Raw genomic sequence first — 26,553 nt, 5'->3', positions numbered from 1 at the left:
TGGAAATCTGAACCCCCCGAAATTTGGTTTAGGTTCTGAAGATAAAGTTGCTGCAAAGCTGAAATATTGATCATTTAATGAACACAGAAAGGTCAGATTTTGGCAAGACAAATGTTTTGTCGCCTTGTTATATAATGCACCTAATCCTAGTTTACATCCTCAACTGTACTCACTAAATTATCGGTTAATTAGTGGGTGTGTATAAAAAGAAACCCAGCACCCCAGACCTTCACTTGAACTGCAACTTGACCTCGTACAGCATGCCAAAAATCCACCCTGCGACCAAAGCCTTGATTATCAAGAGGCTGAAGACCAGATCCGCTGCAGAGGTGGCTGGCACCTTTAATGTGTCTCAGCGTCAAGTACAAAGAATTAAAAAAAGATTTGAAGAGACTGGAGATGTTTTTGACAAGCCCAGGTCCGGCAGACCCCGCAAGACAACTGCTCAGGAGGAACGTTTGTTGGTTAGAAAATCCAAAGCCAGACCCTCTTCCACTGTAGCAGAGCTCCATAAGGTCTGGTCACCTCAAGTCCCTGGGTCAACTAGAACAGTTTGTACGATTCTGCCTCAAAATGGCCTCCATGGTCAAATCAGTGCCCAGAAGCCAGCACTAAACAAAAGGCAATAAAAAAACCGTGTGGCATTTGCCAAGTCCCGCAGCCTGCAAAACAGATGGATGCTAGAAAAGTGTCAGAAGGTGGATTTCTCTGATGAATCTTCAGTTGAATTACACCACAGATGCCGCAAATACTGCAGGAGACCTACTGGAGCCCGTATGGATCCAGAAAACAGATACATTTAGTAGTGGGAAGATCATGGTCTGGGGTTACATTCAGTATGGGGGTGTGCGAAACATTTGCAAGGTGGAAGGCAACATCAATAGCCTAAAATATCAAGAAGTATTAGCTACTTCTTACATTCCCAATCATAAAAGGGGTCAAATTATGTAGCAGGATGGTGCTCCATCTCATACATCCATCTCTACAACAAAGTTCCTCCTGGCAAAGAAGATCAAGGTGCTCAAGGACTGGCCAGCCCAGTCACCAGACAGGAACATCATTGAGCATGTTTGGGGTAGGATGAAAGAGGAAGCTTGGAAGACAAAACCAAAGAATCTAGATGAACTCTGGGAGGCATGTAAGACTGCATTCTGTGCTATTCCTGATGACTTCATCTATAAATTGTATGAATCATTGTTGAACCGCATGGATGCAGTCCTTCAAGCTCATGGAAGTCACACAAAATATTAAATATGGCTCTAATAGCACCACAACTTCATTCACCAATGTTATGCAACATATCTTATCTATATTATTATGTATTAGAAGTTAATTATTTGTTTGAATTTCACATTACTTTCTGTGAGCGACAAAACTTTTGTCTTGCCAAAATATGACCTTTCTGTGTTCATTAAATGATCAATATTTCAGCTTTGCAGCAACTTTATTTTCATAACCTAAACCACATTTGGGAGGGTTTCAGCTTTCAAAAGAGTAATTTATAAAACCAATGGATGAATTTAAAATCGGTTATAAGCTTTTATTTACATAACATGGATAAGCGACAGAACTTCTGTCAGGGACTGTATGAGTCACGGCTGTTGAGCTCTTAGAGCATTGTTTAGACTGGATACACAGAGCATTGTCAAGGCTGGATACACAATGTGTCCTCATTACCTACTTGCTACATCAGATCCTGCTCCGCTCTCGCTAACTCCCAGGCAGGCAACTACATCTCCGGCTATAGTTGGTGCCAAGAACTGACGCTTCAATTCATCGCTGCCAAACCTGGAAATAAGAGGAACAGAATCAGCATTTACCCTCCATAACTACTTATCTTTACTAGAAGTGATGTATAACGTGGTGACAGGGGGAGCCAAAATGTGCTAAAAGAAGAGCACCAACAAAAGGCACTCACATAAGGCATATTAAACTAATAAAAAATAGTGAAGTTGAACGGTTTTCCGCATGTAACCTATTGATAAAACCTGTTAATTCATAAAAAGGTTACTTATGTGCCACCGCTGTGCAGATCTATGTGCCAGCCACGTGATGCCGTGGCTCTGCGATTTACTGCCATCCACTGACATCCTGCACATTATTCTCTTTCTTAGCTTCCATCCTGGGCAAGAGACGTGTGAGCAGCTCAGCAAGCTTTGCACATGAGTGCGACTCAAAAACGGCTTCCTTTGCGTATGCATACAAAGGGCAGTAATAGGGGACTACAACTAGCCATGAATGGTGGTGTCACATGTAAACAAACAGCAACGCAGACAAAGAGAAGTAAAAGAGGACTACAACTAGCCACGAATGGTGGTGTCACAAGTACACAAACAGCAATGAAGACAAAGAAAAATAATAGGGGACTACAACTAGCCACAGATGGTGGTGTCACAGGTAAACAAACAGGAATACAGACAAAGAGAAGTAAAAGGGGACTACAACTAGCTACGAATGGCGATGTCACATGTAAACAAATAGCAATACAGACAAAGAAAAGTGAAAGGGGACTACAACTAGCCACGGATGGCAATGTCACATGTAAACAAACAGCAATACAGACAAAGAGAAGTAAAAGTGGACTACAACTAGCTACGAATGGCGATGTCACATGTAAACAAATAGCAATACAGACAAAGAAAAGTGAAAGAGGACTACAACTAGCCACGGATAGCAATGTCATATGTAAATAAACAGCCACACAAACAAAGAGAAATAAAAGGGGACTACAACTAGCCATGGATGTTGAAGTCACATGTAAACAAACAGCTACACAAAAAAAGAGAAATAAAAGGGGACTACAACTAGCTATGAATGGCGATGTGACATGTAAACAAACAGCGACGCAGACAAAGAGAAGTAAAAGGGGACTACAACTAGTCATGGATGGACATGTTATATGTAAACAAACTGCAACATGGACAAACAGAAGTAAAAGGGGACCACAACTAGCTATGGATGGAGATGTCACATGTAAGAAACACCAACGCATACAAAGAGAAGTAAAAGGGGACTACAACTAGCCATGGATGGCGATGTCACTTGTAAACAAACAGCAATGCAGACAAAGAAGTAAAATGGACTACAACTAGCCATGAATGGTGATGGTCACATGTAAACAAACAGCAACGCAGAGAAAGAGACGTAAAAGGGGACTACAGCTAGCCACAAATGGTGGTGTCACATGTAAACAAACAACAGCAAAGACAAAGAGAAGTAAAAGGGGACTACAACTAGCCACGAATGGCAGTGTGACATGTAAACAAACAGCAATACAGACAAAGAGAAGTAAAAGGAACTACAAATAGCCATCAATGGCAATGTCACATGTAAACAAACAGCGACGCAGACAAAGAGAAGTAAAAGGGGACTACAACTAGTCATGGATAGAGATGTTATATGTAAACAAACTGCAACGTGGACAAACAGAAGTAAAAGGGGACATCAACTAGCTATGGATGGAGATGTCACATGTAAAGAAACACCAACGCATACAAAGCGAAGTAAAAGGGGACTACAACTAGCCATGGATGGCGATGTCACTTGTAAACAAACAGCAATGCAGACAAAGAAGTAAAATGGACTACAACTAGCCATGAATGGTGATGGTCACATGTAAACAAACAGCAACGCAGAGAAAGAGACGTAAAAGGGGACTACAGCTAGCCACAAATGGTGGTGTCACATGTAAACAAACAACAGCGAAGACAAAGAGAAGTAAAAGGGGACTACAGCTAGCCACGAATGGCAGTGTCACATGTAAACAAACAGCGATGCAGACAAAGAGAAGTAAGAGGGGACTACAACTAGTCATGGATGGCGATGTCATATGTAAACAAACTGCAACATGGACAAACAGAAGTAAAAGGGGACCACAACTAGCTATGGATGGAAATGTCACATGTAAAGAAACATCAACACATACAAAGAGAAGTAAAAGGGGACTACAACTAGCCATGGATGGCGATGTCATTTGTAAACAAACAGCAATGCAGACAAAGAAGAAAAATGGACTACAACTAGCCATGAATAGTGGTGTCACATGTAAACAAACAGCAATGCAGACAAAGAGAAGTAAAAGGGGACTACAACTAGCAATGAATGGTGATGTAATATGTAATCAAACAGCAAAGCAGACAAACAGAAGTAAAAGGGAACTACAACTAGCCACAAATGGCAGTGTCACATGTAAATGTCGCGGGCGGGGAGGAGGGTGTCAGCACACCGCGCTCACCCCTTCTGCTCGGGTCCGGCAGTTGCTCCTGGTGGCTCGAGCTGTGGGCCGGATCCCGGGGTGTCTCGAGCGACACTCCTCGCCCGTGAGTGAAAGGGGGTGTTTGTTGGGTGTGGGGATTGTTATAATTCGTGACGCCACCCACGGTTGTGGTGATTGCACCACCGCTGCTCAGTATGGGGGTCCCGGGGATGGTGATGCGGAGCAGCCAGGTGTTGTGTTGCCCCTCCGTGGGTAGGGGTTGGTGATCCCGGGGCCCAGTGAAGAGATGTAAAGTGTAGGGCCCGGTGGGCGCAGGGACGCGGGGGCAGCGCTGTGCCTTGCGGCACTGTGGTACTCACTCAGCCTGAGACACGGACACAGTTTGTACGGTAAACCAACGGCTGGTAGGACGGTCCCACGGACGGCTGCACCTGCACTCCCGGTAGGTGACGGTGACGTCTCTCTTCCTTGCACCTGTGTTGACTGATGGTAGCGGTGGATTCCCTCCGGTTACCCGCTCCCCGACTGCAATCTGGGCCGGAGGAGCTCTACACTTTGCCCGCAGGCGCTGGCCCTGGGGAAACTGGTGCCCTGGCGGTGGCGGTGTCTCCCCTGTAATGGTCGGGCTGTTGCCGTCAATCGGGACTTGGTTGTTGGGGGATCTACGTCCCCTTCACTGACGGATTCGGCAAATTTGGCGACTCCTAGCCTTGCCGGGGTCCGAGAGGCCCCTGCCCTGGTGCTGACTGTCCTTCGGAACACTGCTCCAGACCACCGGGCACACAGCCAACGGGGTCCTTCCAGGAACTTCCAAACTGTCCCCCTCCAGACAGTCACCGCCGTCGCTGACCTTGCTGTTCTGGCCCTACACAGAGCTGGACCCTTCAGGCTTTCTTTCCTTCTGTCACTTTCTTTACTTTCACTACTTTCTCTTAGCTGTTTACTTTCTCACTTCAGCTCCTTACTCAAGCTCTTCCCTGAGCTGACTCTGTTCTTTACTCCTTCCACTTCCTCCTCCCTGACAGAACTGCCTGGAACTTCCTGCCCCCAGAGTTGTGAGCTCCTCGGTGGGCGGAGCCAACCGCCTGGCCCACCCCCTGGTGTGCATCAACAGACTCCTGGAGGAAGGCAACAAGGATTTCTGGTTAGCAGGTGTGCCTACCTGGAGTGTGGGGTGTGGTGGTGTTGTGACCTGTGTCCCCTGGCTTGCCCAGGGCGACACATTAACAAACAACAGCAAAGACAAAGAGAAGTAAAAGGGGACTACAACTAGCCATGAATGGTGATGTCACATGTAAACAAACAACAGCGAAGACAAAGAGAAGTAAAAGGGGACCACAACTAGCCATGAATGGTGGTGTCACATGTAAACAAACAGCAACGCAAAGAGAAATAAAATGGACTACAACTAGCCAAGAATGGCTATGTAACATATAAACAAATAGCAACGTAGACATAGAGAAGTAACAGGGGACTACAACTAGCCACAGATGGGGATTCAAATAAACAGCACATGCAAACAAACAGCGACATTTGCAAAGACCAAAGAAACATAAGCAGGACACTAGAGAAGCATTTAAAAAAAATAGAAACGTTTTTGGGAAGCTGAACTTGGCGCCAAAAAACATTTTTCCAACTGCAGCAATTCTTCTAGATGTCTCTGTGGCACAGTGTTCATGTTGCAAAAAATAACACAAGTTTTAAAAAAAACGGTACAGACTAATAAGAAACCCCCCACCCCCACCCCCTGCAATTTATTATCAGTGTCCTTGCATTTTTTTTTGGGATAAGCAAAAACAGGAAAAAAGTAATTTTCACTTACTCCGCAGTGTCAGTGGTTTTATGCAAATTACATTACGAATTTGACCTTTAAAATAAGTGAAGGGATGGATAACGTCTAAATTAGAGGATGAGACTTGTCAGCTCTTTTCCAGGGAGCGGCGTTACAGCGATGGAGATTATAGGGGCTGTCATTCCGGGGATCATCGCTGAACATCTTCAATTTATTTTCACATTTCGAGATTCTTCGTGAATCATGAATTAACCGGTCACACAGAAAAAAGAGCAGAACTGTTCTTCTCCACTGTCTCCTCCGATCAATTAATAACTGTTCTATCGCCAACAACAATGTGCGGCCGGGTCTTGTTATAGGGGGCTCCAGACTGCACATCCAGACTGCTGTTATAGGGGGCTCCAGACTACACATCCAGACTGCTGTTATAGGGGGCTCCAGACTACACATCCAGACTGATGTTATAGGGGGGCTCCAGACCACACATCCAGACTGCTGTTATAGGGGGCTCCAGACCACACATCCAGACTGCTGTTATAGGGGGCTCCAGACTACACATCCAGACTGCTGTTATAGGGGGGCTCCAGACTACACATCCAGACTGCTGTTATAGGGGGCTCCAGACTACACATCCAGACTGCTGTTATAGGGGGCTCCAGACTACACATCCAGACTGCTGTTATAGGGGGCTCCAGACTACACATCCAGACTGCTGTTATAGGGGGCTCCAGACCACACATCCAGACTGCTGTTATAGGGGGCTCCAGACTACACATCCAGACTGCTGTTATAGGGGGCTCCAGACTACACATCCAGACTGCTGTTATAGGGGGCTCCAGACCACACATCCAGACTGCTGTTATAGGGGGCTCCAGACTACACATCCAGACTGCTGTTATAGGGGGGCTCCAGACTACACATCCAGACTGCTGTTATAGGGGGCTCCAGACTACACATCCAGACTGCTGTTATAGGGGGACTCCAGACTACACATCCAGACTGCTGTTATATGGGGACTCCAGACTACACATCCAGACTGCTGTTATAGGGGCTCCAGACTACACATCCAGACTGCTGTTATAGGGGGCTCCAGACTACACCTCCAGACTGCTGTTATAGGGGGCTCCAGACTACACATCCAGACTGCTGTTATAGGGGGGCTCCAGACTACACATCCAGACTGCTGTTATAGGGGGCTCCAGACTACACATCCAGACTGCTGTTATAGGGGGGCTCCAGACTACACATCCAGACTGCTGTTATAGGGGGACTCCAGACTACACATCCAGACTGCTGTTATAGGGGGCTCCAGACTACACATCCAGACTGCTGTTATAGGGAGGCTCCAGACTACACCTCCAGACTGCTGTTATAGGGGACTCCAGACTACACCTCCAGACTGCTGTTATAGGGGGCTCCAGACCACACATCCAGACTGCTGTTATAGGGGGGCTCCAGACTACACATCCAGACTGCTGTTATAGGGGGCTCCAGACTACACATCCAGACTGCTGTTATAGGGGGCTCCAGACCACACATCCAGACTGCTGTTATAGGGGGGCTCCAGACTACACATCCAGACTGCTGTTATAGGGGGCTCCAGACCACACATCCAGACTGCTGTTATAGGGGGGCTCCAGACTACACATCCAGACTGCTGTTATAGGGGGCTCCAGACTGCACATCCAGACTGCTGTTATAGGGGGGCTCCAGACTACACATCCAGACTGTTGTTATAGGGGGCTCCAGACTACACATCCAGACTGCTGTTATAGGGGGCTCCAGACCACACATCCAGACTGCTGTTATAGGGGGCTCCAGACTACACATCCAGACTGCTGTTATAGGGGGCTCCAGACTGCACATCCAGACTGCTGTTATAGGGGGGCTCCAGACTACACATCCAGACTGCTGTTATAGGGGGCTCCAGACCACACATCCAAACTGCTGTTATAGGGGGGCTCCAGACTACACATCCAGACTGCTGTTATAGGGGGCTCCAGACTACACCTCCAGACTGCTGTTATAGGGGGCTCCAGACTACACCTCCAGACTGCTGTTATAGGGGGCTCCAGACTACACCTCCAGACTGCTGTTATAGGGGGCTCCAGACTACACATCCAGACTGCTGTTATAGGGAGCTCCAGACTACACATCCAGACTTCTGTTATAGGGGGCTCCAGACTACACCTCCAGACTGCTGTTATAGGGGGCTCCAGACTACACATCCAGACTGCTGTTATACTGGGGCTCCAGACCACACATCCAGACTGCTGTTATAGGGGGCTCCAGACTACACATCCAGACTGCTGTTATAGGGGGCTCCAGACTACACATCCAGACTGCTGTTATAGGGGGCTCCAGACTACACCTCCAGACTGCTGTTATAGGGGGCTCCAGACTACACCTCCAGACTGCTGTTATAGGGGGCTCCAGACTACACATCCAGACTGCTGTTATAGGGGGGCTCCAGACTACACATCCAGACTGCTGTTATAGGGGGACTCCAGACTACACATCCAGACTGCTGTTATAGGGGGCTCCAGACTACACATCCAGACTGCTGTTATAGGGGGCTCCAGACTACACCTCCAGACTGCTGTTATAGGGGACTCCAGACTACACCTCCAGACTGCTGTTATAGGGGGCTCCAGACCACACATCCAGACTGCTGTTATAGGGGGGCTCCAGACTACACATCCAGACTGCTGTTATAGGGGGCTCCAGACTACACATCCAGACTGCTGTTATAGGGGGCTCCAGACCACACATCCAGACTGCTGTTATAGGGGGGCTCCAGACTACACATCCAGACTGCTGTTATAGGGGGCTCCAGACCACACATCCAGACTGCTGTTATAGGGGGGCTCCAGACTACACATCCAGACTGCTGTTATAGGGGGCTCCAGACTGCACATCCAGACTGCTGTTATAGGGGGGCTCCAGACTACACATCCAGACTGTTGTTATAGGGGGCTCCAGACTACACATCCAGACTGCTGTTATAGGGGGCTCCAGACCACACATCCAGACTGCTGTTATAGGGGGCTCCAGACTACACATCCAGACTGCTGTTATAGGGGGCTCCAGACTGCACATCCAGACTGCTGTTATAGGGGGGCTCCAGACTACACATCCAGACTGCTGTTATAGGGGGCTCCAGACCACACATCCAAACTGCTGTTATAGGGGGGCTCCAGACTACACATCCAGACTGCTGTTATAGGGGGCTCCAGACTACACCTCCAGACTGCTGTTATAGGGGGCTCCAGACTACACCTCCAGACTGCTGTTATAGGGGGCTCCAGACTACACCTCCAGACTGCTGTTATAGGGGGCTCCAGACTACACATCCAGACTGCTGTTATAGGGAGCTCCAGACTACACATCCAGACTGCTGTTATAGGGGGCTCCAGACTACACATCCAGACTGCTGTTATACTGGGGCTCCAGACCACACATCCAGACTGCTGTTATAGGGGGCTCCAGACTACACATCCAGACTGCTGTTATAGGGGGCTCCAGACTACACATCCAGACTGCTGTTATAGGGGGCTCCAGACTACACCTCCAGACTGCTGTTATAGGGGGCTCCAGATTACACCTCCAGACTGCTGTTATAGGGGGCTCCAGACTACACATCCAGACTGCTGTTATAGGTGGACTCCAGACTACACATCCAGACTGCTGTTATAGGGGGCTCCAGACTACACATCCAGACTGCTGTTATAGCGGGCTCCAGACCACACATCCAGACTGCTGTTATAGGGGGCTCCAGACTACACATCCAGACAGCTGTTATAGGGGGCTCCAGACCACACATCCAGACTGCTGTTATAGGGGGCTCCAGACTACACCTCCAGACTGCTGTTATAGGGGGCTCCAGACTACACCTCCAGACTGCTGTTATAGGGAGCTCCAGACTACACATCCAGACCGCTGTTATAGGAGGCTCCAGAATACACATCCAGACCGCTGTTATAGGGGGTTCCAGACTACACATCCAGACTGCTGTTATAGGGGGCTCCAGACTACATATCCAGACTGCTGTTATAGGGGGCTCCAGAATACACATCCAGACTGCTGTTATAGGGGGCTCCAGACTACACATCCAGACTGCTGTTATAGGGGGCTCCAGACTACATATCCAGACTGCTGTTATAGCGGGCTCCAGACCACACATCCAGACTGCTGTTATAGGGGGCTCCAGACTACACATCCAGACAGCTGTTATAGGGGGCTCCAGACCACACATCCAGACTGCTGTTAGAGGGGGCTCCAGACTACACCTCCAGACTGCTGTTATAGGGGGCTCCAGACTACACCTCCAGACTGCTGTTATAGGGGGCTCCAGACCACACATCCAGACTGCTGTTATAGGGGGCTCCAGACCACACATCCAGACTGCTGTTATAGCGGGCTCCAGACCACACATCCGGACTGCTGTTATAGGGGGACTCCAGACTACACATCCAGACTGCTGTTATAGGGGGCTCCAGACTACACATCCAGACTGCTGTTATAGCGGGCTCCAGACCACACATCCAGACTGCTGTTATAGGGGGCTCCAGACTACACATCCAGACAGCTGTTATAGGGGGCTCCAGACCACACATCCAGACTGCTGTTATAGGGGGCTCCAGACTACACCTCCAGACTGCTGTTATAGGGGGCTCCAGACTACACCTCCAGACTGCTGTTATAGGGGGCTCCAGACTACACATCCAGACTGCTGTTATAGGAAGCTCCAGAATACACATCCAGACCGCTGTTATAGGGGGTTCCAGACTACACATCCAGACTGCTGTTATAGGGGGCTCCAGACTACATATCCAGACTGCTGTTATAGGGGGCTCCAGACTACATATCCAGACTGCTGTTATAGGAGGCTCCAGACCACACATCCAGACTGCTGTTATAGCGGGCTCCAGACCACACATCCAGACTGCTGTTATAGGGGGCTCCAGACTACACCTCCAGACTGCTGTTATAGGGGGCTCCAGACTACACCTCCAGACTGCTGTTATAGGGGGCTCCAGACTACACATCCAGACTGCTGTTATAGGGGGCTCCAGACTACACCTCCAGACTGCTGTTATAGCGGGCTCCAGACCACACATCCAGACTGCTGTTATAGGGGGCTCCAGACTACACATCCAGACTGCTGTTATAGGGGGCTCCAGACTACATATCCAGACTGCTGTTATAGCGGGCTCCAGACCACACATCCAGACTGCTGTTATAGGGGGCTCCAGACTACACATCCAGACAGCTGTTATAGGGGGCTCCAGACCACACATCCAGACTGCTGTTAGAGGGGGCTCCAGACTACACCTCCAGACTGCTGTTATAGGGGGCTCCAGACTACACCTCCAGACTGCTGTTATAGGGGGCTCCAGACCACACATCCAGACTGCTGTTATAGGGGGCTCCAGACCACACATCCAGACTGCTGTTATAGCGGGCTCCAGACCACACATCCGGACTGCTGTTATAGGGGGACTCCAGACTACACATCCAGACTGCTGTTATAGGGGGCTCCAGACTACACATCCAGACTGCTGTTATAGCGGGCTCCAGACCACACATCCAGACTGCTGTTATAGGGGGCTCCAGACTACACATCCAGACAGCTGTTATAGGGGGCTCCAGACCACACATCCAGACTGCTGTTATAGGGGGCTCCAGACTACACCTCCAGACTGCTGTTATAGGGGGCTCCAGACTACACCTCCAGACTGCTGTTATAGGGTGCTCCAGACTACACATCCAGACTGCTGTTATAGGAAGCTCCAGAATACACATCCAGACCGCTGTTATAGGGGGTTCCAGACTACACATCCAGACTGCTGTTATAGGGGGCTCCAGACTACATATCCAGACTGCTGTTATAGGGGGCTCCAGAATACACATCCAGACTGCTGTTATAGGGGGCTCCAGACTACACATCCAGACTGCTGTTATAGGGGGCTCCAGACTACATATCCAGACTGCTGTTATATTAGGCTCCAGACCACACATCCAGACTGCTGTTATAGCGGGCTCCAGACCACACATCCAGACTGCTGTTATAGGGGGCTCCAGACTACACCTCCAGACTGCTGTTATAGGGGGCTCCAGACTACACCTCCAGACTGCTGTTATAGGGGGCTCCAGACTACACATCCAGACTGCTGTTATAGGGGGCTCCAGACTACACCTCCAGACTGCTGTTATAGCGGGCTCCAGACCACACATCCAGACTGCTGTTATAGGGGGCTCCAGACTACACATCCAGACAGCTGTTATAGGGGGCTCCAGACCACACATCCAGACTGCTGTTATAGGGGGCTCCAGACTACACCTTCAGACTGCTGTTATAGGGGGCTCCAGACTACACCTCCAGACTGCTGTTATAGGGGGCTCCAGTCTACACCTCCAGACTGCTGTTATAAGGGGCTCCAGACTACACCTCCAGACTGCTGTTATAGGAGGCTCCAGAATACACATCCAGACTGCTGTTATAGGGGGCTCCAGACTACATATCCAGACTGCTGTTATAGGGGGCTCCAGACCACACATCCAGACTGCTGTTATAGGGGGCTCCAGACTACACATCCAGACTGCTGTTATAGGGGGCTCCAGACTACACATCCAGACTGCTGTTATAGGGGGCTTCAGACTACACCTCCAGACTGCTGTTATAGGGGGGCTCCAGACTACACATCCAGACTGCTGTTATAGGGGGCTCCAGACTACACCTCCAGACTGCTGTTATAGGGGGCTCCAGACTACACATCCAGACTGCTGTTATAGGGGGCTCCAGACTACACCTCCAGACTGCTGTTATAGGGGGGCTCCAGACTACACATCCAGACTGCTGTTATAGGGGGGCTCCAGACTACACATCCAGACTGCTGTTATAGGGGGGCTCCAGACTACACATCCAGACTGCTGTTATAGGGGGCTCCAGACTACACATCCAGACTGCTGTTATAGGGGGGCTCCAGACTACACATCCAGACTGCTGTTATAGGGGGGCTCCAGACTACACATCCAGACTGCTGTTATAGGGGGCCCCAGACTACATATCCAGACTGCTGTTATAGGGGAGCTCCAGACTACACATCCAGACTGCTGTTATAGGGGGGCTCCAGACTACACATCCAGACTGCTGTTATAGGGGGCTCCAGACTATACATCCAGACTGCTGTTATATGGCCTCCAGATTGCTGTTATAGGGGGGCTCCAGACTACACATTCAAACTACTATCTTCTGTAATAGGATATTTTTAGAAACGTTTTAGAAATGATGAACCATGTGCACAGGATTTTGAGGAATGGAGCAATCTCTTTAATGAAGCCAAACAATCTCTTCACTTACATCATTAGTCAATCGACTCTTTAGGCGTCTGACTTCATAGAATATCATTACTGGTACGATGGCCATTTTCAGAGACTATCGGCCTGGCATAATTCCTAAACCATAGACTTGATTAATTTCTTTTGGAATCCGAAAGCCGGGGCTGATATATGAGCAGCCACTGCAATGGCTTCAATAATTCAATAAATGATCCAAATACAAGTCCAGTCCTTAGGTCTTTAAGGACAGCACCAGTTCTCTAATAACGCGGGGTGGGGAATACGATTTACAGTTTCTCGAATGGTTCTTCTGCTCTCTGGTAGTCAGCAATGTAATCAGAGATCACAGTGGCCATAGGTACATGGTGGTCAATGATGTGATCAGTCTTCTTCATGGCCAGAAGTGGTCAATGCTATACTAAGTTTTTGTTGTGGCCATGGCTAAAGGGAAGTCAATGATTTAATCACTGTTCTTGGTAGACCAAGGTACCTCATGGTCTTAAATATAATTGCCTACATGGCAGTGAGAGTCTCCTTGTGGCTAGTGATATAATCCTTGGTTTCGGAGATCATTCGGTTCCAGCTAGTGGTCAGTAATATGTTCAATGTTCATGGTGGACACAGATACCTTGTCAGCAATTATCCAATTAATGTTCTTGGCGGCCAGAAGTATATGATGCTCAATTATATAGTCAGCGCTCCTTGAAGTCTGAGGCACCTAGTGTTCGATGATATAATCAGTGTCTCGGTGGTCATGGGTACAAATCTGTTGTCAACAATATAATGAAAACTGATGGTGGGCACAGTCAACAGGTCGTCAAATATCTAATCAATGTTCTTGGTGGCCAGAAGAACATGGTGGTCAATTATATAATAATTGCTCCTGGTAGTTGGAAGTACCTGGTAGTCGATGATATAATGTGTGCCCCATGTAGCCAGATGTGCCTGGTGTTCAATGATAAATTTGATGTTTTTGTACCCCACTGTTACGAACCGGCGCCGCCATAGCCGCAAGCAGCCTGCTGCGGTTCCTGTTGCGCCCAGGCGCCGGCTGCCGTTCTTGGCCGTGCCTCGGGTCGTCCAGTTGGCTGTTCCTTCCACCACGTCTAAGTGTGGAGAGGCGGCTAGTGCGCATGCGTGCGCTAATTTACCCCAGCCAGAGTTTAAGCCCGGTGTTTTGCCTAGTGAGCATGCTCAGCCTGATTGTGTTATGTCTGAGACTAAGTCCTCAGTTCAGGCTACTGAGCATGCTCCCACAATTAACCCTAACAGCCTCTTTGCACAGGTACTTGGACTTCGTGCGGTGTCTAAGTGCTGGGATGTGCCTACTGAGCATGCTCAAACTGATAGTCTGCTTTCTGAGCCTGTTGCTCAGGCTACTGGGCATGCTCAGGCACTTAGTGCACCAGAGGCTAGGTCCGGTAAGGACCTCACTGAGCATGTCCGTGAGGTGGCAGGCCCTGATAGGGCAGAGGGTGTCAGGTGTCCTGATGACGTGGCAACTCCGGACTGGCTCGCAGAGACCCGCCCCTATGATCTGGCACCTCAGTATTGGTCGTCAGACGATGACTGGTGAAGTGTTTGGGGCGTGGCTGCCATGAGGTCATCAATGACGTGGCGGTTCCGGATAGGTCGCATGTGACGTCACTGATGACATGGCACTCTGCTATTGGACCTTGGTGGTTCCACCCTGGGTTTGGGGCGGACCCAGGTTATAAAAGGGGCTGGAGACAACATGGAGGTGCGCAGTCTTCACTTTTGCTCAGTTAGAGCACACCTCCATGTTAGAGCCTCATTGCGGCATAAGCCTATGTTGGGAAGCGGTAGGTAGGGTTAGGCGAACGGTGCCTGTCACGCCAAGATTCGTGGCTCGGCACATCAGGGTCAGGCGCCATGCTTCCCTCCTGCCGTTCCAGTCTTGCTATAGCAGCCCAGTGGCATTAACTGGGTTGCGGCTGCTGTGCTTCCTGTCCGGTTGTGCCCCCTACGCACACGGACAACGCACCTGCTGCGCCACCTGTCCGATTGTGTCTCCTACGCACACGGACAATGCACCTGCTGCGCCACCTGTCCAATTGTGCCCCCTACGCACACGGACAACGCACCTGCTGCGCCACCTGTCCGGTTGTGCCCCCTACGCGCACGGACAGCGTACCCCAGGACCCCTGTGGACTTAACAGGGTGTTCCTTATCCTCCTCGGCTTCCCGGTCAACGCTACTGGTGTACCCATCTGGCCTGACGTGTCCTACACACACGTGGCCAGTCGAGAGGTGGCCAGAAACGCTAATCAGAGGACCGCTCGGCCTGACGTGTCCTACACACGTGGCCGACAGGGCGCTTTCGTGGCGGTCTTCTGGTCAACGCTACCTGGTTACCACCCGGCCTGACGTGTTTCCTGCACACGTGGTTGGTGTAGCGCTAGGTGCACCAAAACGCTAATCGGGTTGTCGTCCGGTCTGACGTGTCCCAACACACGTGACCGGTTCCCAGAGTTCCTGGGTTATCTCAGAGCCATCCAGCTCTATAGTCTCCGCCTAACCCTCAGGTGCCAGCAGCTCCTTTGTCATCTGGAGCACGGTGGGCCCCGACTGGCGATTAGGATATATACCCCCTGGTCCTAATCTGCCGGTCCCCCCGTAACAGTAAGACTGCGCCAGGGTCTGGCTGGCATGGCGGAGATGGAGCAGCTGTGTCAGTTCATGCTGCAGCTTGATGCCAGAGTGAGGTCTCTGGAGAAGTCTGCTCTTGCTGCTGATATGGATGATGTGGTGGCTCAAGCGGCTGCAATGGTGTCAGTCACCAAGCCTACTCCAACCCTCCCTCACCTTTCGCTGCCCAACAAGTTTACGGGGAACAGCAAGGCATGTAGGGGATTCGTGAACCAGTGCTCAGTCCATCTAGGGCTGTTGGCTGCACGGTTTCCTACAGAGAGGTCGAAGGTGGGGTTTATCATCTCCTTGCTCTCTGATAGAGCACTGGAGTGGGCTACACCATTGTGGGAGAGGAATGACCCCATAGTACAGGACTCTAAGGAGTTTTTGGACTCCTTGCGACAAGTGTTCCTGGAGCCTCAGGTCACTCACGACTCGGCCCTACAGCTACTGACTTTGGAGCAGGGGCGTACCTCCTCAAGTCAATATGCTGTGAGTTTCAGGACACTTACTGCAGAACTGGGGTGGTCAGAGAGGACTCTCATTCCACTGTTCTGGAGGGGATTAGCCTCGCAAGTGAAGGACGTATTAGCGTCGCGTTAGGTACCAACTACCCTTGAGGGCCTCATGACTCTGGCTACCCACATTGACCTGCGGACCTCCGAACGTCAGCTGGAGCGCAGGTCAGAGGGTCGTTCAGCCACTGTAGTGGTCTCTCCTACTGCACCTCCCTTAGAGGACATCTCTGTCCCTATGGACATCGCTAGGGTTGGTGTTGCTAGGTCTTCGAGTCGCAAGGGCATTTCCTGTTTCGCTTGTGCGCAGTATGGTCATTATGCCAACCGTTGCCCAAAGCGTCAGGGTAAGCGACCGCGATTGGTGACCATAGCTGAAGGTAGACTGGACTCTGCGTCATCCATTAGGGTGACGTTTCCCGCGTCCATTTCCTTTAAGGGGTCAACATGGTCCACAAGGGCAAGTGTAGACACAGGTGCTGGGGATAGTTTCATCTCCTCCTCTTTTGCCCGGCGGCATGCCATCCCACTGGTGCAAATGCCAAGGCCAGTGAGAGTCCGTGTATTGGATGGGTCCTTGTTGCCCAAGGTAATTCACCAGCGGACAGTGCCCATTACCCTTGCCATGTCATCTGGGCATAGGGAGACCATTTCATTTCTGGTTCTCCCTAAGGGTGCAGATGATATTCTGCTGGGTATTCCTTGGTTAAAGCAACATTCCCCACATATCGACTGGTCATCTGGGGTGATTACGCGGTGGAGCGAGTCTTGTAGCTCCCACTGCATGTCTCCATCTTCCGCCCGTCGCTCAGTGGTATCTGTGGCGACTATAGATCATTCGAGTGGGAGGGCCGCTAGAGGGGGGGGTACTGTTACGAACCGGCGCCGCCATAGCCGCAAGCAGCCTGCTGCGGTTCCTGTTGCGCCCAGGCGCCGGCTGCTGTTCATGGCCGTGCCTCGGGTCGTCCAGTTGGCTGTTCCTTCCACCACGTCTAAGTGTGGAGAGGCGGCTAGTGCGCATGCGTGCGCCGATTTACCCCAGTCAGAGTTTAAGCCCGGTGTTTTGCCTAGTGAGCATGCTCAGCCTGATTGTGTTATGTCTGAGACTAAGTCCTCAGTTCAGGCTACTGAGCATGCTCCCACAATTAACCCTAACAGCCTCTTTGCACAGGTACTTGGACTTCGTGCTGTGTCTAAGTGCTGGGATGTGCCTACTGAGCATGCTCAAACTGATAGTCTGCTTTCTGAGCCTGTTGCTCAGGCTACTGGGCATGCTCAGGCACTTAGTGCACCAGAACACAAAAAACCTGAGCTGAAACAATGTTCAGTAAACATGCAACATTAAGCATGTGAATTGCAGCCTCAAGACTAGAAAAAAAACAAAGAGAAAAATTGCATGAAAAATACCCTGACTATAAATAAATAAATTGCAAGTGCTTAATAACAGGGTACTTAGTGTATACATTTTTGCAAAAAGGTAAAAAGCTGTCTCACCTCGTCACGGTGTTCCCATCTGAGACAGTCCCTAACCTACTGAAGTTAAAAACATTATCCATACCTGACTTGTGTCATGTCAAACTCCAATATGAATGGTGGCAAGTGGTCACCTGTGTCCCAGATTAAATACACAGTGAAGTGAGACGCAATTAGTTGTTCAGTCTCAGTATTAGGAGGGCTGCGCCCCCAACTTGCAAAAAAGCAAGATAACATAAAAAACACAAAAAACCTGAGCTGAAACAATGTTCAGTAAACATGCAACATTAAGCATGTGAATTGCAGCTGCAATTCACATGCTTAATGTTGCATGTTTACTGAACATTGTTTCAGCTCAGGTTTTTTGTGTTTTTTATGTTATCTTGCTTTTTTGCAAGTTGGGGGCGCAGCCCTCCTAATACTGAGACTGAACAACTAATTGCGTCTCACTTCACTGTGTATTTAATCTGGGACACAGCTGACCACTTGCCACCATTCATATTGGAGTTTGACATGACACAAGTCAGGTATTGATAATGTTTTTAACTTCAGTAGGTTAGGGACTGTCTCAGATGGGTACACCGTGACGAGGTGAGACAGCTTTTTACCTTTTTGCAAAAATGTATACACTAAGTACCCTGTTATTAAGCACTTGCAATTTATTTATTTATACTTAGTGCACCAGAGGCTAGGTCCGGTAAGGACCTCACTGAGCATGTCCGTGAGGTGGCAGGCCCTGATAGGGCAGAGGGTGTCAGGTGTCCTGATGACGTGGCAACTCCGGACTGGCTCGCAGAGGCCCGCCCCTACGATCTGGCACCTCAGTATTGGTCGTCAGACGATGACTGGTGAAGTGTTTGGGGCGTGGCTGCCATGAGGTCATCAATGACGTGGCAGTTCCGGATAGGTCGCATGTGACGTCACTGATGACATGGCACTCTGCTATTGGACCTTGGTGGTTCCACCCTGGGTTTGGGGCGGACCCATGTTATAAAAGGGGCTGGAGACAACATGGAGGTGCACAGTCTTCACTTTTGCTCAGTCAGAGCACACCTCCATGTTAGAGCCTCATTGCGGCATAAGCCTATGTTGGGAAGCGGTAGGTAGGGTTAGGCGAACGGTGCCTGTCACGCCAAGATTCGTGGCTCGGCACATCAGGGTCAGGCGCCATGCTTCCCTCCTGCCGTTCCAGTCTTGCTATAGCAGCCCAGTGGCATTAACTGGGTTGCGGCTGCTGTGCTTCCTGTCCGGTTGTGCCCCCTACGCACACGGACAACGCACCTGCTGCGCCACCTGTCCGATTGTGTGTCCTACGCACACGGACAACGCACCTGCTGCGCCACCTGTCCGATTGTGCCCCCTACGCACACGGACAACGCACCTGCTGCGCCACCTGTCCGGTTGTGCCCCCTACGCGCACGGACAGCGTACCCCAGGACCCCTGTGGACTTAACAGGGTGTTCCTTATCCTCCTCGGCTTCCCGGTCAACGCTACTGGTGTACCCATCTGGCCTGATGTGTCCTACACACACGTGGCCAGTCGAGAGGTGGCCAGAAACGCTAATCAGAGGACCGCTCGGCCTGACGTGTCCTACACACGTGGCCGACAGGGCGCTTTCGTGGCGTTCTTCCGGTCAACGCTACCTGGTTACCACCCGGCCTGACGTGTTTCCTGCACACGTGGTTGGTGTAGCGCTAGGTGCACCAAAACGCTAATCGGGTTGTCGTCCGGTCTGACGTGTCCCAACACACGTGACCGGTTCCCAGAGTTCCTGGGTTATCTCAGAGCCATCCAGCTCTATAGTCTCCGCCTAACCCTCAGGTGCCAGCAGCTCCTTTGTCATCTGGAGCACGGTGGGCCCCGACTGGCGATTAGGATATATACCCCCTGGTCCTAATCTGCCGGTCCCCCCGTAACACCCAAGTTATCTGGTAGTCAATGATATATTCAGTGTTCTCGGTGGTCATGGGTACCAGCCGGTGGTCAATGATATAATCAGTGCTCATGGTGGGCACAAATATCTGGTCAATAATTATCAAATCAATGTTCTTGGTTGCCTGCAGAACCTGGTGGTCGATGATATACCGTAATCAGTGCTACTGGTAGCTGTCATGCGCTATAAGGAGATAACTGGGGACCGGGACTCCTAGACTGACTCTCAGGCTAGGGGGCCTTATCTGTCTCTTATCTCTGAGGTACTTCTGATGGTGAGGAGGTCTGGGCTGCCAACCTAGCCCTGCTCCTGGCCAGCCTCCTCTAATACCTTCTTTCCCCCATTCCAGGGGAGGGCCGGTACAGAAGTAATTAAACCCCATAAATAGACAGATAGGAAAAACCTAAACTCAAACTCACTGCAAGCACACACACATATACAGACAATATGTGCTGACGGTGAAATAAAGAACTTGGAGGAAATTAATAGATAATGAGAATATTTCTACAACGCACAAAATAACGCACAGAAGATCTCCAGAAACTGGATCACCACAGCACAAGGACTGGTATTGCAATAAAGCTAACATTGACGTGGGAGGACCAAATCCACCATCTTAAAAAGGGCAGGGAGGAGCTGTGATAGGTCTCTAGCAACATGTGACTCCAGAGGCAATCATAAGGCTAGCAGAACCTAACCTCTACAAGCCTGAACCAAGGAGAACACAGCTTGGTCGACACCCGAGCCTGTCGGAGAAACTCAGAAGCCTAACAAGAAACCTAGTGTGTAGTTTCAGACTCTGATGTGTGAATAGGGCCAGATGTCGCCATGACATTCAGTGAGTTTTGAGCTAAACCCCGTGTGACAGTAGTTGAGGCACATGATCTTCAATGATGTAAGTTGTCTAGGTGGTTGCCAATACCTGGGGATCAGTGTTTTTGGTAGTCAGTGATATAATTGTTGTTGGTGGTAGCCAGAGCTGCTTGAAGGCCAGAGGTAGAGTAAGGATCTGTAACCTAACAAACGTCATATTTTCGATGGACACTCTTTTCTTCATGGTTTCGGGATATGATCATACATTTTGTCCCATTAGAACATATAATTTTCTTTACAGAATAGGTGCTGGTATACAGAAAATTCACAAGAGCTGCACCAACAACCAAAAATCGATTTTCAGTGCACTGCTACGATTAGGCCGAATGTGAATCCAATATTTTCTTGGGTACCTATTGGTTAGTGGTACATTTAGGATCTGTTTCCCATACAATGTAATCCTTGACGCGTTGTCATCATAGCATATAATCTTTTGTAATCCAGGAGGTGATCATCGATGGAGGTCCAATGGATCCACATCACAACCTAACGCCTGCTTTTTCCTCTGTGATCCCCGTACATCATATAAATTTCTACAAGTACAACTGGTAACATGCTAAAGATAGTAATTACCAGCTGTAGAGTCGGTAAGTGACCCATTACATCAGTCACGTTGTAGTTACAGTGAAAGAAGTATCATGGACCTTATGGGCAGGTAGGACCTCCTTATGGACTTTAGTTTCTAGACTATAACCTATTGTATAGGGGTATTGCCTTCAAACCACCAACACAGATCTACATTTTTGCTTCCTTGACCTCGGTTTCATCAGAATAGTGGATAAACTTAAGGCTGAAAATTTTAATTGGAAATTGTTGGAATCACAATCGTCTACTGCCAAGACAATATTTGTTGTACTAGATGAGATTTTGGCCTCCTTTTAATGCGGGATAGTAACTTTACCTGGTGAGAGCTGGAGTGGCCATATCAGACTGAACTCCTATGGCCATGGGTATGCCGCCACAATGAATATTGCCAAGTTCTTCAGCAATGGCAATGCTATAGGAGAAGTCCAATCCCATTCCACCATATTCTAAAAAATGGAAAAACAGAACAACTGAGTTAAAAAGTCTGTAGAAGAAAAGTAATAAAAAAGAGCATCCACGTTAAAAAGTTCTATCCATGACAAACATTTGTAGCCTATCCACAGCCTATCCTATGTCCTATCCACAGCAATACTAGGGATCTTGAGTCTACCTTATAGGCTTTATAAAGACCTGGTGTAGTATAAATATTTAATACTTTCATCTGTTTTGAATTTGGTTGTTTGATAGGTTTGCTTGAAGGAAGTTTGAGGACTGCAGACATGTTGGCACGGAGGGGTGAGGAGAGTCAATCTTCTGGTTTGTATGAGTTAAGGCCGATATACACATTTCAATAATGTTGACCAAACCTGCTGTTATTGACGGGTTCGGACAATGGTCTAGTGTTTGGGAGCTCCGATTGAATGATGGTTGGGAGAGATGTTGATCATTAATGTCTGCCAATCACATTGTTCCCTGCCGCCCCCACGTCAGTAGCAGCCGGGCTGCTCGGATCTGGATTCGCAGTGGCTCGATGGATTTCTGGACCCAGGGGTCGCGTGGACACTCAATTAAAAAGGGGACGTATTTGTACGGAGATTGCTGTAGATACTTCGTGATGTCACCCACGGTGTGTGGTAAGATATGGCACCACCGCTGCTGTTGGGGAGCACCCGGGGGGAGATGGGATAGCAGCTGGATGTTAACCCCTCCGTGGGTAGGGATGGATTCCCCGGGGCTCAGTGTTAACAACACGGGGAGTGATGTAGGCCGGAAGTGGCGCGCCGGTCCGGTCCGGGGAATATTGGTGTACTCAATGTGGAAGAATTACACACAAGTCCGTTGGTAAACCAAGATGTCAGTGGCCGGCTGCCACGTCCGGGTGTACTCGGGTCCCACACCCTGCTGGTGTACCGAGGTCCCTTCCTCCGGCACTCTGTAATTTTCCTCACTTTTGGACGACTCCATCTGGAACGGGAAGTCCACTCCCGGTGTATTTTGGTTGGGAGACGTGCCCACGAAACTGACGCTTGGGATTTCAGTGGGTGTATGCGGATACCCTATCCCCCGCGGTGGGCTGCCGTTTCGCTCTATCTGGGCTAACACTTCTGAAGCTAGGCCTGAAACCTGCTCCCGGCCTTGTGAATTAGAGAAGGGGCTTGCAACTGTCTTCTAACTAGGGTCCAGGTACCCCGCCTGTGCACGGTTTCCAGATCGGATCTCCGCTGTCGGTACCGGCGGGCTCCAACCCTGTCCCGGTCCACTCTGGATCTCCCGCGACCGTATTCCCGTCGCCTTTGGACACGGTCCACTGCTTGCCACCTAGCCAGCAGACCAGGGCCACTACCCTGTCTACTCTCCACTAGGTTCAGCTTTCCTCTGACAGTCTGTCACTGTCACGCCTCTCCACCTGACCTCCAACTTCAAACTCAAAACTGATCTGACTTGTTCCCGCCCCCAGATCCTCAAGACCCCTAGGTGGGTGCTCCCAATCCGCCTGGTCCTGCCCACTGGTGTGTCCTTCTTACCCTGGGGGGGTAGCTAGGGTTTTGTGGCTGATGGAACCTTGTGTGGGAAGGTGTTATGTAGGGTGTAGTACACTTCTGTGACCACCTGGCGGCGCCAGGGCGTCACAGTTCTTCCTCAGATATGTCACTGACTGACATAAAGAACGCTGAAGCCATCAGCTGAATGAGTGCTCCTGTGTATGGGAGAGTGGCTGAGATGTCTCGTGGCTGAACGATTGGGGGAAGCATCGAAAGCCAAAAGCCATCTGATGTGTATAACCACCTTTAATTGTTGGTTGTCGGACAATAAATGGAGTAGTAAAATCTGTTCCTTACCTCTGGCATCAACATTAACCATCATCATACACAATAGAAAAAAGTCATAGACTATAGACAGGATAGATCATAGACTATGTTTTGAGGGGAAAATATAACCCCGTGCTTTACAATTATTTGCCAAAAAACTTGCTTACATTAAAGTCATTGGAGCTAGGAGCTACAGGTCATTAATAGGAGCTGTGATTGGATGCTATAAGGAATGAAGGACATTCTAAGTATAAGAAGCTTATGTGTGAGGTAATATGATATTGGTGGAGAGACGGATAGAGAAAGAGAGAGAGAGACAGACAGAGAGAGAGAGACAGGCAGGCAAAGAGACGACAGAGAGAGACAGAGAGAGACAGACAGAGACAGACACAGAGACAGAGAGAGAGAGAGAGAGACAGAGACAGAGACAGACAGAGACAGACAGGGAAAGAGACAGATAGAAGAGAGAGACAGAGAGTGACAGACAGAGAGACAGACAGACAGAGACAGAGAGACAAAGACAAAAGAGAGCGACACCAATAGAGAGACAGAGAGATAGGCCTAGAGAGAAACATAGAAACAGACAGAGAGACAGGCAGAAGAGAGAGAAACATCAATGGAGAGACAGACAGAGAAAAACAGAGAGACATAGAAATAGACAGAGAGAAAAGGCAGACAGGGAGAGAGACAGACAGAGAGAGAGACAGAGAGGGAGACAGAGAGATGGATAGAGAAATAGACAGAAACACAGAGAAAGAGACAGAAACACAGAGACAGACAGACAGAGAGAGGCAGAGAGACATCGAAAGAGATAGAGAGAGAAAAGGCAGACATGGAGAGAGACAGACAGAGAGCGAGACAGAGAGACAGAGAAAGAGACAGAAACACAGTGACAGAGAGAGACAGAGAGAGACAGAGAGGGAGAGAGACAGTTACTATCCAGGGCAATGCTGGGTATTACAGCTAGTCTTTAGTAAAATCAAAATTCTGTTAGAGTTGAAAAATGACAGAGGGAAAATAGAGTAAAGGGGGAAACAAAAACACACAAAACAAAGGAGTCTATAAATACACAATAATTGGTCCAGAAATTGACCTACAGTTAGGTCCAGAAATATTTGGACAGTGACACAAGTTTTGTTATTTTAGCTGTTTACAAAAACATGTTCAGAAATACAATTATATATATAATATGGGCTGAAAGTGCACACTCCCAGCTACAATATGAGAGTTTTCACATCCAAATCGGAGAAAGGGTTTAGGAATCATAGCTCTGTAATGCATGGCCTCCTCTTTTTCAAGGGACCAAAAGTAATTAGACAAGGGACTCTAAGGGCTGCAATTAACTCTGAAGGCGTCTCCCTCGTTAACCTGTAATCAATGAAGTAGTTAAAAGGTCTTGGGTTGATTACAGGTGTGTGGTTTTGCATTTGGAAGCTGTTGCTGTGACCAGACAACATGCGGTCTAAGGAACTCTCAATTGAGGTGAAGCAGAACATCCTGAGGCTGAAAAAAAAGAAAAAATCCATCAGAGAGATAGCAGACATGCTTGGAGTAGCAAAATCAACAGTCGGGTACATTCTGAGGAAAAAGGAATTGACTGGTGAGCTTGGGAACTCAAAAAGGCCTGGGCGTCCACGGATGACAACAGTGGTGGATGATCGCTGCATACTTTCTTTGGTGAAGAAGAACCCGTTCACAACATCAACTGAAGTCCAGAACACTCTCAGTGAAGTAGGTGTATCTGTCTCTAAGTCAACAGTAAAGAGAAGACTCCATGAAAGTAAATACAAAGGGTTCACATCTAGATGCAAACCATTCATCAATTCCAAAAATAGACAGGCCAGAGTTAAATTTGCTGAAAAACACCTCATGAAGCCAGCTCAGTTCTGGAAAAGTATTCTATGGACAGATGAGACCAAGATCAACCTGTACCAGAATGATGGGAAGAAAAAAGTTTGGAGAAGAAAGGGAACGGCACATGATCCAAGGCACACCACATCCTCTGTAAAACATGGTGGAGGCAACGTGATGGCATGGGCATGCATGGCTTTCAATGGCACTGGGTCACTTGTGTTTATTGATGACATAACAGCAGACAAGAGTAGCCGGATGAATTCTGAAGTGTACCGGGATATACTTTCAGCCCAGATTCAGCCAAATGCCGCAAAGTTGATCGGACGGCGCTTCATAGTACAGATGGACAATGACCCCAAGCATACAGCCAAAGCTACCCAGGAGTTCATGAGTGCAAAAAAGTGGAACATTCTGCAATGGCCAAGTCAATCATCAGATCTTAACCCAATTGAGCATGCATTTCACTTGCTCAAATCCAGACTTAAGACGGAAAGACCCACAAACAAGCAAGACCTGAAGGCTGCGGCTGTAAAGGCCTGGCAAAGCATTAAAAAGGAGGAAACCCAGCGTTTGCTGATGTCCATGGGTTCCAGACTTAAGGCAGTGATTGCCTCCAAAGGATTCGCAACAAAATATTGAAAATAAAAATATTTTGCTTGGGTTTGGTTTATTTGTCCAATTACTTTTGACCTCCTAAAATGTGTAGTGTTTGTAAAGAAATGTGACAATTCCTACAATTTCTATCAGATATTTTTGTTCAAACCTTCAAATTAAACGTTACAATCTGCACTTGAATTCTGTTGTAGAGGTTTCATTTCAAATCCAGTGTGGTGGCATGCAGAGCCCAACTCGCGAAAATTGTGTCACTGTCCAAATATTTCTGGACCTAACTGTATATATACACAGTAAATTTGGTTTCAATTGAAAAATGATGCCCTTTGTTACTTGTCTTGAATGCGTCTGGTGGAAATTTACCGTAGTTTTAAATTTACTTGGTGGCGTTGGTCAATATTTTTAGGAAAAGTTTTATTTGTTGACCTTAACCAAGTTTGGCACTACTTCTTGTGCT

The 26,553-nt window shown here is 48.9% G+C and overlaps 1 protein-coding gene across 1 annotated transcript in view; it reads right to left on the bottom strand.

The window, feature by feature from the left end:
* LOC142244599 (putative acyl-CoA dehydrogenase 6) overlaps positions 1–26,553 on the bottom strand; it is a 147,925-nt gene that overhangs the window by 35,167 nt on the left and 86,205 nt on the right. The window contains exons 4-5 of the mRNA XM_075316855.1: positions 21,698–21,827; positions 1,682–1,788 (exon numbers count right to left, since the gene is read on the bottom strand). Coding sequence (XP_075172970.1) covers positions 1,682–1,788; positions 21,698–21,827 — 237 coding nt within the window. The remainder of the gene's footprint in view (positions 1–1,681; positions 1,789–21,697; positions 21,828–26,553) is intronic.

Source organism: Anomaloglossus baeobatrachus, chromosome 6 (assembly GCF_048569485.1).
Source record: "Anomaloglossus baeobatrachus isolate aAnoBae1 chromosome 6, aAnoBae1.hap1, whole genome shotgun sequence".
NCBI classification, from domain to species: Eukaryota; Metazoa; Chordata; class Amphibia; order Anura; family Aromobatidae; genus Anomaloglossus; species Anomaloglossus baeobatrachus.
Note: the sequence above shows the minus strand (reverse complement) of the source record. Positions and strands in the feature narration are given on the sequence as shown.